Below are 12258 nucleotides of genomic sequence, written 5' to 3'. Positions count from 1 at the left end.
ACACTGCATTTATACCCATGATACGTGTGTGTGTGTATGTGTATATATATTTATTTTTAATTACAGAAGTCTTTAGATTTATGAAGATCTTAAAGAAAACCATTTTATTTTCATAGATGAATCATAAGGCAAAACAAACTACATGGTATCTTAATATATAGAATTTGATGCAATTAGAAAACCAGAAGCCTTTTTGACAAAATTATTTAAGATACATGTGTGGCTGTTATTAGGGATAAGTGAGAAGATCACTTTACCTCTTTAGAACCAAAACGTGGTTAAACAGGTTGATCAACCAAGAATGTGAAATGTTTAAGGAAACTTTTTCTTCGAAAATAGCTGCTCTACCCTTCTGTGTGGTGATCATTTCCTGCCAATTTTCCAACATATTAAAATGTTCTAAAAAATAGCATTCCAAAAATAGTACAAATGAAACAAGGAAATTTTTTCACCTCCCTCAGATTTTGCAGATCCTTAGTACATGTAAATTTGATACAAACTCGTCACTTGAAGACTTCAGAGACAAGTCAGAGATGGGATTAAAGCCTCGAAGAATTACGTGGAGGTGGTTTGTCCTTCCGTAGCCTTTTAGAGGAGGGTCTCCGACTGTAGTGGGTTTTTAAGAATGGCAGATTTGAATTCTCACTCCTACCTCTTCCTGGGATGTTGCAGGTTTTGGAAAGTGGAGCAGCCTCCAGTCTCTGATAGTCACTGATGACTGATGCCTTGTGAAGGGAAATATGTTAAGCTAGCATGTTAAATTAAGAAAATTTGCCCCAAAGGAAATGTGTATCAAAGTTTTTAGGCAGAGGTCTGTGTTTTGGAGGAACAGTTCTTAAAGTCTGAAGAGATGTTTTATTAACATATACAATATTTTTTGCAACTTTTACGTAGAAAAGGGATAGAACTAACATTTTTTGTTGTTGTTCCCTTTTTTTTTTAGGTTTAATAAGAATGAGCAATGCAGCAGTAATGATGTCCCAAAGTGGAAATGTGCCCTCCTCTATGGTGGCAAGTGGTGCTAGTACTGAGCTGCAGCCAAGAACACCTCGACCTTCCTCACAGCCAGGTAGTAAAATTTAGTTATAGAATTTACCTCAATATATTCTCAAGTTATTTTATTTTCTCAGCTGACAGGCTCGAAACTATACTCATAAGTGAACTCTGAAAGTGGTCTGGAACATTTTGGAAAGCTTTGTAATGGCTAAAAAGAGTTGCTTAAGCTTTGGGGTTTTTTTGTTTTATTTGTGTGGGATTTTTTCTTTTTTTCCTTTTTTTTTTTTTTTTCTTTGACCAACAATAATTGTATAATTACAACAATAATAGAGTTAATACTGTACAGTAACGTACCCTCATCTTGGTCATCTGCAATAACACCGTTTGTGCTGTTGATTCATAGCCTCATTTCCCAAAAGGACAAGTTGTGGCCGTGTGGGTGTGTCTGTTGTCCTAGGTGTCATTTGGAGCAGGCACTTGGTTGGAGGAGGACAAGCACATGGAAAGTCTGCCAGGAAAAGTCTGGGTGTGTTTGATCCTGCTTTTAGGCTGTCACCTTCTTTAGGTCCCTTCCAGCCCTGTTTTCTGTGATTCTGTGTTAGGATGTTGCTGCTGTCCCCTAAATAAGTCGCCAGGTTATTCAAGTATGTCTCTTTGCTTGTTATTTTTGTATTTCTTTGGTTTCAGATGCTTTCAGCAGTGGCAGTACCTTTTTGCAGAACTGTATTGTCACTGGGGCTTCGTAGTATCATACAGCCCCTTGAGGAACTGTGTTCTACTGCAGTGAACTTGCACAGTGAATGATTGAGCTTTACATTTATATCAAGTTAAGAAAAGGGTTGCTTGAATGAGGCAGGTGTCTTCAGGAGAAAAGAAATGCAGCAGATTGAGCTTTTCAGGAGGAGTAAGTAGAACAGGTAGTTAAGGGTTGGGGGGTGGGTGAGTATGTTTGGGTGTTCCAGCTCTACCAGTGCAAGTTGTTTGCAGTTGAGACTTTTTAAAGTGAGGGATTGTGATTCGTCCCTTGATAAAACAGTGGCAATGCCCTCCCACTTCTTTAACACCCTGCAACATCTGTTGACGCAAAGCACAACTCCAGCTCATGATGCTGTCTTAATTCCTCACTGTGCCATTAGGTAAGTGGGAGGGACACTAGCCCTAAACTGAGTGTGCAGAAGGTTTATGTTTGTGGAAACGAGTGCTTTGAAGTTATTGAGCTCTGCTGTGAGGTTACACACTCCTGTATCCCAGTTTCCCAGGGTGCCCAGAAGTTCTGTGCGTCTCTTCAGAGCGTTGCCTGTCCGATATTCACTCCAGTGCTCGTTCCTGCAATGTATTTTTGTTTGGCCTCAACGTCGGCAGAGAGAGCAAATGCAAGCGAGCAGTTTGCCCTCTCCTGTCTTCTAGTGGTTTTTGTCTGCAGTAGGTTACTTATTTCTTTCACTCTTTTTTGCTATTTTAATAGATGCAATGGACCCACTCTTATCTGGGCTAAATATCCAGCAGCAAAATCATCCGTCTGGATCTTTAGCTCCGCAGCTCCATTCAATGCAGTCAGTTCCTGTAAACAGGCAGATGAACTCGGCCAACTTTCAGCAGCTCCAGCAGCAGCCACAGTTGCAGACACGTCCTCCCCAGCCACATCAGCAGCCACAGCAGGGTATTCGACCTCCCTTCACTTCACCAGCACAGGTTCCAGTTCCCCCGGGCTGGAACCAGCTTCCTTCTGGAGCACTTCAGCCTCCTCCAACCCAGGGAGCATTGGGTACACTGACAGTAAACCAGGGCTGGAAAAAGGCCCCGTTACCTGGACAAATGCAGCAGCAACTTCAAGCAAGACCATCTTTAGCAACAGTGCAAACTCCTACCCACCCTCCACCTCCATACCCCTTTGGAAGCCAGCAAGCTTCCCAGGCTCACTCAAATTTTCCCCAAATGAGCAATCCTGGCCAATTCACTGCTCCTCAAATGAAAACACTTCAGGGAGGGCCCTCCCGGGTTCCTACGCCACTACAGCAACCCCACCTGACCAACAAGTCTCCTGCTTCCTCTCCCTCCTCCTTCCAGCAGGGATCTCCTGCATCATCTCCAACCGTTAACCAGGCACAGCAGCAGCTGGGACCAAGGCCTCCCCAGGGTAGCACCCTTCCCCAGGGATTTCAACAGCCTGTCAGTTCTCCTAGCCGTAATCCTATGGTACAGCAGGGGAATGTGCCCCCCAACTTCATGGTGATGCAGCAGCAAAACCAGGGTCCACAAGGTTTACACCCTGGCTTAGGAGGTAAGAAGTGCTCAGATCTTCTGTTGTTTAAAAGGGGGAAAAAAAAAGAAGCTGGAGGTCATTTTACTGTTGCTTTTGAAAAGATCCTTTAAAACCGGAATAAATATGAATTCTGTGTATGAAGTAGGTATGGTAAATGAACAGCAGTATTGCTTCAGTTCTTCCAGCTAGGTCTGTTCTGCATATTACCCACAGGAGAAGTCTTGGCGACTCAGAACTTGCTGTATGCAGGTCCTGGCTGAATCCCAGTCATCCTGACTCTTCTCCAACTGCCTTTCAGTTTGGGATGTTCTGGGATGGGTATTTTACTTTTTTTTTTTTCTTTTTTTTTTTCTTTTTTTGTTTCTGTTTTTCCTTTTTGTCTTCTGAGTGAGAGAAGTAAGAACACATATTTTTCCTTGTCTCTTCAAATTCCTCTGTCACCACTTAGATTCATCACGTTTCTACTACAGAAGCGAGGCATAATTTTGTGTCCTCCCTCTTCATTTGTGGGTGTCTCATCTTGTCATCACTTTCTTCCTGTATAAAGGGAAAGAGCTATTACTGCCATGCTATTGTATTCCCTGCTCTAATGGGAAGAGATGAAGGAATGTCTTAATTTACCCCCTTAGTTGTCATTTTTTAGTTTCTCCTTGGACCTCTGCATCCCCGTCTTTGCCTCACTGCTCCCCAAAGGCTTCCCTAGCGATGAAGTGACTTCATTTGTCAATCCCAAGCTCTCTCCTGTGTCTTCTTTCCTTAAAGGTCTTATTAGTTTTGTGCAACATTTGTGACACTCTTCTCTATTAATTACTTTATCTCTCTCTTCAGTGGCTGCTCTGAGTCCCGTGTTGAGGCTCTTGCTTAATCCTTTAAAGCCTTTATTTCCAAAACCTTTTCCTTGTCTACTTGTAGAATCTGAGCCGTGCTTTTTTCCACCTGTGCGCACAGCTCCACGTGTCTCATGCCCTGTATTCTCCCGTTGTTGTGGAACTGTAACCCCTCTCGGAAGGGGAGGAGTGGCACTGCCCTGCTCCGCGTCCCCCGTGGCACCGTGCATGTCCTTTCCCGCCCCGACACGAATGTCCCCAGCTCCAGGGTTCTCGTTCCCGCCTCTCCTTAGGTTTAGCCCGCACCTTATAGTTGCTGTATCTTCTCTTGACTCCATCTCTAAAGATTAATCTCTTATTTATCACATTTCCTTCCAGCTTTCCCTCACCAGCTCCGTGACCATGCTCTGTAATCATTTTTCCCTAGGTATCCTAAATAGAGCTTTCACTCGCTCCTTGTAAACCTTTTTGATGTAAACCTACTACAAACAAAATACTACTTTTGGTTCCCCTACCTCCAGAGTTGTGACTTTTTAAAGTAGTTAACAAGTTAACAATATGTGGGTCACAAACTACCAACCTGGGTCATTAGGTAGACCTCACTGCTCAGATCTGTAACCCTTCTGTAACCCGTGTCCTGAACTGATTTAAAAGGACAAGGCTCTGTTGATTTCAGCAAAGCTATCTTGACTTTCACATGCTGAGGTTTTTGTCTGACTTTTGTCCATGCTCAATCCCTGCTTCATTTGGTACCTTAATTGAGTTGTAATTTGGGATTTGGGGGGTTTTAAGCCATCCTGCATTTCAAAGATTTGATATAAGTGGATACATTTGCTTCCCATTTCACCACATAATTTAGCAAATAGAAATTTGTGTTAAAGTTGGAATAGGCCACGTTGATATTTCTCTCAGGTCAAGTATTCCTGTGTGCAGGACTTTCCCTAAAAGTTTAGCAGGAGCAAAGCTACAGACCTGTGACCTGATGTTTGAAAATGTATCCGTTCAAAATTTGCAGATGAATGTTATAAACTTGTTTGTCTTGAAATACTAATTGTAGACCTAAAACCCCATTAATTAACAGAAGCAATGCAGTTAATTGTTCAAGAAAGCTGTAACTCGAAGGGACTAAGGCCAAATTATGGTGCTGGTAAATAGATCAGAAAAATAAAGGAAGGCAAGACTCCTCCTAGGTGTGTGACCCTACCTGTGGAGCTTGTTGGTGGGTCAAAAGAAGGGGAATCTGTTAAAGCAGTTTATGCTGCTTCCCTCGGTGGTGGGTAGAAGCACGGAGAAACTTGGGCTCTTCGTCCTGGTGCAGCAGGACACGTCATTTTGCTGTGTTCAAGCATGGGCATTGTGCCAGCTGCAGGCCCGGCACAGCTGCTTGCCCTTGGGATAGGGATAGCAGGGTTAATTGAACAAGTTTCTGATTAGCAACAACCATTCTGGGCTCTTTGGTAGCAGAACACCATGCTCTTACAACCTGCAGATTATGTACTTGTAATCTGTCTCTGCATAATAAACTCACTGATTCCCATGGCAGAGAGAACACGTAGAATCAAGCTTCCCTGCAAGTAAATCTCTTAGCAAGGAGGCCCTAAATTTGTGCATGGGGTGGTATTTTTTTCATGATGAAAGACTAATGTGAAAAAAAATCATTAACTTCATTCCACGGATGGTGAAAACCTAAGAATTAGCATAGTTAAATACACTTCTGCTCATGTCAGTGACTAGAGATAGAAGAAAGTAGTGATGTTACATTCTGTTGGGGTTTAAGAAGTTATTTTATGTGCGTGTGTGTGTGTGTGTACAGCAAAGTGGAGCAAAGAAGCACTTACCAGCAGGTACCTTAATGTGCATTAAGGTGATGGCCCTTCTTGGGAATTCTCCACCGTGACAGAAATGCCCGAGGTTTGCGTTTGAACACGTGGAGCAGGTTGGAAGCCTGGCCAGGGCGGGATGCAATGGAGAACGGGGAGACAGCTGCTTTGCTCCGATTTCCAGCTTCTTAAGAAAAATGAAACACAGGCCTCTCCCCGCCTGCACGGACGCGTTCCGGCCGCGCGCTGCGTGGTCAGCCTCTGAGCAGAATAATGGCGTGAACTGGTGATAGTAGCTTGTTAGCCAGATTCATTGCATAAATAGGAACTAGAAATTCTGTCTCAAATGATGTTCATATTTTGGGGAAAACCCACAGTTGTGCCTGTGACCTGCTCTGCTAATGTGACAGTACAGCTAAAATGCATTAGTCCTCTTTTAATGCTCCTTTTTTTTATTTTTCCTTCTCCTCTGCCTTTTTCCCATACTAATCCAAAATAAATCTTGTGTTCAGGAATGCCCAAGCGCCTCCCGCCGGGCTTCCCTGCGGGACAGGCTAATCAGAACTTCCTGCAGAGCCAGGTGCCTTCCACAGCGCCGGGAACGCCGGGGAGCAGCGGGGCCCTGCAGCTGCCGGGCAGCCAGAACGTGCAGCACGCAGGTCTGTTCCCAACCCGCTGTTCCGCGCTTGGGGAAGGCTCTGCTTTTACTTGTGTAACACAAGAACCAAAATATCACCTGCTTTCCAGTAAGGGGCAGCTTCAGCTACCTGTGGTGCTGCAGAGGTACATTTTGGGTGTCATTTAATGAGGAAAAGAAAAGCAGGAGAAATCAGCTTTGGTATTGCTTGGCACAGTGATACCAGGATCCAGAAAGATCTGCTCAGAAATTCAATACACGTGGCATTGAAATTTGGAGGTTAGGAGTAATATAGGTGCAATGCTCTTGTTTTGGAAATATTCTAAACTGCATAGATTATGATCAAGTTCTGTGAGGTATTCTGCATTGAGGTACACCTGTGAGTGATGGTCAAAATCCTTATTTTGGGGATTGCCATTCTGATGCTCTATCTTGACCACGAACATTTACCTGTAGCATGAAATATGCAGCACAAAGTGTGAGGGTATCGTGTGTCCCAGGTCATTGGTTTAAAAAAAAAAAAATTTAAATTCGGGGTATTTGCTCAACATCAAGCTCCAGCTAATTTGTATCTTGTCATCTTTTTAAGGTGGCCAAGGTTCTGGACCTCCTCAAAATCAGATGCAGGCACCACATGGCCCACCAAATATGATGCAGACCAATCTAATGGGACTTCATGGAAATATGAACAACCAGCAAGCGGGTGCTAGTGGGGTGCCCCAAGTTAACATGGGCAATATGCAGGGACAGCCTCAGCAAGGACCACAGTCTCAACTGATGGGAATGCATCAGCAAATTGTGTCCTCCCAAGGACAGATGGTGAACATTCAGGCTCAGGGATCATTGAACCCCCAAAACCAGATGATCCTTTCTCGAACTCAACTAATGCCGCAAGGCCAAATGATGGTCACACCACCAAACCAAAATCTTGGTCCTTCCCCTCAAAGAATGACCCCACCCAAGCAGATGATGCCCCAGCAGGGGCAGCAGATGATGTCTACGCACAATCAGATGATGGGACCGCAAGGCCAGGTCTTGTTGCAGCAAAACTCAATGATGGAACAGATGATGACCACTCAGATGCCAGGAAATAAACAGCCTTTTAGCACTCAAAACCAGTCCAATGTTATGACGGGGCCAGCTCAACTGATGAGAGGACCAACGCCAAACCTGCAGGGAAACATGGTGCAGTTCACCGGGCAGATGATGGCGCAGCAGGGCCCTGTCAATGGCAATCCTTCCCAGGTCATGGGCATTCAAGGGCAAGTCCTAAGACCTACTGGACCTGGCCCCCACATATCTCAGCAGCTTGGGGACACTACGACTACGACAAGTAACGATGTGAACCTGACACAGATGTTACCCGATGTTCCTGTGCAGCAGCCAAGCATGGTGCCTTCCCACATGCAGGCCATGCAAGGGAACAGCAGCGCGTCAGGGAGTCACTTCTCGGGACACGGGCTGCCTTTCAACACCCCGTTTAGCGGAACTCCCAATGGGAATCAGATTTCCTGCGGGCAGAACCCTGCTTTTCCTGTCAATAAAGACGTCACTCTCACAAGCCCGCTCTTGGTTAACCTGCTGCAGAGCGATATATCTGCAGGGCACTTCGGCGTGAACAACAAGCAGAATAACCAGAATGCCAATAAGCCCAAGAAGAAGAAGCCTCCAAGGAAGAAGAAAAATAATCAACAGTTAGAACAAACCAAGTAGGACTAATATTACCTTGTTTGTATAAGGGGTGGGCACGGGAAAGTCCCACAGGCCGCCTATCATTTTGTCAGTAGCATGTTGGGGAGAAAGAACCTCTAGTATTTCATATTCTAACAGGATATTTTTATTTTTTGAGTTAAATGATAACCCAGTGGCAAGTCTGGCATTTGAAAGTTCATTTAGGATAAAGAAAAACTTGTGAACGTTCTTATTCAGTTACATAATTTAAGTTAAAGCAGCATTTGGTGAGTAAAGGAAGTGTAGAAGTGGTTCCAAAATACCAATGCGAGCATAGCCCTGACGAGGCAGCCCGGGAGCCACAAAGAGGCGTTGGGCAGCACTGCCTGAAGAATTACAAGTCTCTGCAAAATATATGCAGGACAAATGTTTGAGAGGGATGGGAGATAGTGTTATGTATTTCTGCCTGAAATTGTTTTGGTTTATTTTAATTTATCATAGTTGAACTTGCAGATAGGAGTGGAAGGGAGGGAAAAATCTTGATATCCTCTGGTTATGCAGATACCAAGGTCAAGGAGCCGAGGAGATGAAACCTGGGAGAGGTTAGAAGAGAAAGAAAAAATCCCTTCAGGGGAAGAGACATATGGGAAATATTGAGAGGAAAAGAAGAAAAGTTTCCAGTCTGACCCAGGGCAAAGCGTGTGGTGGTTTGGTGCACTGCCCCAGTGTGGCCTTTCTGCACAATATGGAGTGCTTCAGGAGGCTGCAACTGATTTTTCTCAGGGGCATCTGAGTTCTGAACTCGAAGACCTTGCTTGGTCTATAGCAAAGGATCCTTTGGGGTTCCAACCACCACTAATTGGCTTGACTTTGGCCGCTCGTATAAAACACCTGCGTCGTGTCGCTTGCACCTTAAAGGTGAGGAAAGGCAGCCCAGGAAAGCAAAGCAAAGCGTGCTGATGCCAGAGGCCTTGAAAAGAGCTTTGCAAGTGCCTGCTCTGTGACTGGGCCTATAGGTCACAGTATGGCCCATCAGCTCAGCCCTGCTGCAAAATGGGCTTCAGTAGTCCTGCTTACAGGAGAGGCTTCATTTTGGCATTCTGCAAATGCCAAGTGCTTGGCCTTTGCAGTCCAAGTGTTCTTTTAAGCTTTGCTCTCTGCGAGGTGTATTTGTGCAGTGCTGCCAATGCCTCCTTGTCTCCAGGGCACCCACCTGAGAAGCCACCGTTGCAGCAGCTCTGCAAGAGTGGCTTGTGGCAAAGCGCCCCGGCAAGGCAGCGTAGCACAGTGCTAGAACTTGGCCTTTTTGCTCTCAGCGTACCAGCACAATTCTTTAAAGAGCCTCCAATAACTGCAAGTGGGTGTTTTTCCATTTGTGGCATGCCAGGCATTCAAAGCTCTCCAGATTTCATTCTAACTGTATCAGTGTTTTATTTTTCTTCATAGCAAAAATGGCCAATGCCACTAGCCAGCAGCAGCATGGCTAGTGCAGGTGGCCTGCAGCACGGTAAAACACACAGCCCGAGCTTACTTCGGATCAGCAGAGGTAAACAGGAAGCTCTGAATCTTAATCAGGGTTTCTAGATTCAAAACACGAAGCAAAACTTGTTGGGAAATGGAATTCATTTGATGAGCATGTTTAAAATGTTTCCGCTTTTTTATTAGAATTGCTGTTGCACTGAAATAGCATAGTGGCAAGGGAACCCTTAACAATGTCTGTGGACAGAACCCATCCTGGAGTGTAGCTTTGGTTAATGGACTACTGAAAAAGCACTTTCAGATGAGTCTTCAAATCGTTTTAAGGGTTTGTTTTATTGAGAAGTTGAGACATTTTGAGAGCATAAGTTGGTTAAAAGTCATTATGTCTATTTCCTGCGTTAGGAAGACTATAGGAAAGGGAATGTAAAGCAGGAGGTGAAGTACAAAATGAAACATCTTTGGAGATAAAATGTGCACAAGCTCCTTTGGCAGAGCAGATGCCCAGGCAGACGTTTGTGTGACGCTGCCCTGTGCAGCCTCGGAGCGCTGCACAGACTGCTAGAGTAGGAATAAGAGTGCGCAGGCCTGCAGGGCCCAGAGCAGAGCACGCTATGCAGAGATCATCTGCACACAGCGGCCAGCACCACAGGCCAAGGGAGCAGTAGAGGTTTGTCACGGTAACGAGGTCCAGGAAGCTTTTACCTGCAGGTCTGCAGGCTCTCGTGGCAAAGGAAACCAGCTTGGCACCAGGGAATGAGCCTGTGTATAGGAGCTGCCACATAGCCCTGCACCCTGCAGGAGGGCTGCTTCTGCTGGCCTCTCTGCTGTGGCTTTATTTTGGCAAGCCTTATTCCTTCATTAGGAGGGAGAGAAGGAAAGAAGGAAGGGGAATTTGACATCTGGAAGTCATGCTTCTCAATCCAGCTGCTAGATGAAAGGGTTCCTGCGTGAAACTGAGACTCTGGACTGTAGCTAACATGCAGCTGGTTTATCTTTAGATTTAGAACAATGTGAGAGAATAGAAAATACAGTCTGTTTCTCCCTGTCCTACACAAATGTCTCATTTTGATTGATACTCTGTTTTTCTGATTGTTTTCTTGTGGTTTTTTTTTTTTTTTTTTTTTTCTTTTTTGCTGTTCTTGGCTAGCTGATAATTATTGAATATGCTCAATGAATTTCAGCTACATTCAAAATTCAAGATATGTTTAAATTGTCCAGCAATTCTAATAGCAGATGGTCCAACAATAACTGCTATTCTTATTTGCTATAAAACAAAAATCTTGGCTCTGTTACGCTTTTCCCTATTTGACCCCTTATAGCAAGAACTCTTTTTTTTTTTTTTTTTTTTTTTTTAAAGAATTGGTTTTGCACCAAGATGCTGTTTTCTCCTTCAGAACCATCTGTGCAGTAATGCTGTATGTCGCTTTTGTCTCATGCTTAGCTGTGACATTTTTAACTGGAAGTGCCCAGGTTTTGCCCACGCTGTTGGGATGCAGCTCAGCCCATGGCACCTCCGACGTGCTGGAGGTTTAGCACCGGTCACACTCCTTGGCAGCAGCCAGCGCTGCTCCGAATCGTGTCGTGCTTGCCCTGTTCCCTGGCTTTTCCTCCCTGTGTCCTGGCCTGTTCCTGGCCCTTTTCTCGTGCAGGGATGTTGAGGCCTCCCAGCTGTGTTCACTTTGTTCGCTTCTTGAATTTTATCTTGGAGCTTTTATTACTTTGATTTACCCACAGCATTCTGTGCATCTACCAACCATATCATCTTCACAGGTGTCGTGCTGGTATTAGGGGGGATGCCTATGTAGATTAAAAAAATATTTATCCATTCATATATATATATATATATATATATATATATATACACGCACACACATACACAGAGTTGTATATGTAGTCTTTGGTATATGCATTATAAATATGAATTTTATATATAAGTATATATATTTATATGAGTTATAAATTCTCATATAACTCAAATAAATATGTAAGTGTGTGTGTGCCTGTGTGTGTGTGTGTATATATATATATGTATAAAAGTATATGAGGTATACGAGTTATAAAACTAAAATTCAAGGTAGAGACGAAGAACAGATAGGTTTAGAATGAGCAGGTCACCAGACAACGTGGTTCACAGGAGTGGCCATGGGCAGACCTCAGCTGGGTGTTCCTGTTTGTCTTGGTAGAGTGACAGTGATACTTTTTCAGTGAGCTACTTGGAGGTCTCTGAAAAGGGTTAAAAACTAGTTACTCGAGTGCTGAATTTTGGAAGCAAAACTGAAACTCTGATGTTAGTGTTGTATTGTAATTGCCATTATTTTTCTTCCAGTTCTTCAGAACCACGTCCAGCTGGCTTGGAGGAGAATGATCAATCTTCAATGTCTGGAGACCAGGGAATTAATCTAGATAATACAGGCCCCAAACTTTCAGATTTTGCCAGTAGGCCACCAGGTAGTAGCGTTTTTATGTGGATTATTTGACTGTAATAATGATTTTTGCTGCTTTTGCTGCTCTTTAACAGTGCTTGTTTGTGTTGGTGCCGTTGTTTAAGTGCTTTCCTTGAATTAA

At 44.1% G+C, this 12258-nt stretch overlaps 1 protein-coding gene across 1 annotated transcript in view; it reads left to right on the top strand.

Moving 5' to 3' along the window:
• The window catches only part of NCOA6 (nuclear receptor coactivator 6), a 30780-nt gene that overhangs the window by 4706 nt on the left and 13816 nt on the right, over positions 1-12258 (top strand). Inside the window, exons 5-9 of the mRNA XM_088536039.1 lie at positions 944-1069; positions 2462-3277; positions 6419-6565; positions 7133-8252; positions 12020-12141. Coding sequence (XP_088392165.1) covers positions 944-1069; positions 2462-3277; positions 6419-6565; positions 7133-8252; positions 12020-12141 — 2331 coding nt within the window. The remainder of the gene's footprint in view (positions 1-943; positions 1070-2461; positions 3278-6418; positions 6566-7132; positions 8253-12019; positions 12142-12258) is intronic.

This window comes from Tinamus guttatus, unplaced genomic scaffold (genome assembly GCF_059628265.1).
Source record: "Tinamus guttatus ecotype Peru unplaced genomic scaffold, ASM5962826v1 Tinamus_guttatus_pri_ptg000650l, whole genome shotgun sequence".
Classification (NCBI taxonomy): Eukaryota; Metazoa; Chordata; class Aves; order Tinamiformes; family Tinamidae; genus Tinamus; species Tinamus guttatus.
The sequence above is the reverse complement of the archived record's forward strand: the minus strand, read 5'-3'. Positions and strand labels throughout refer to the sequence as shown.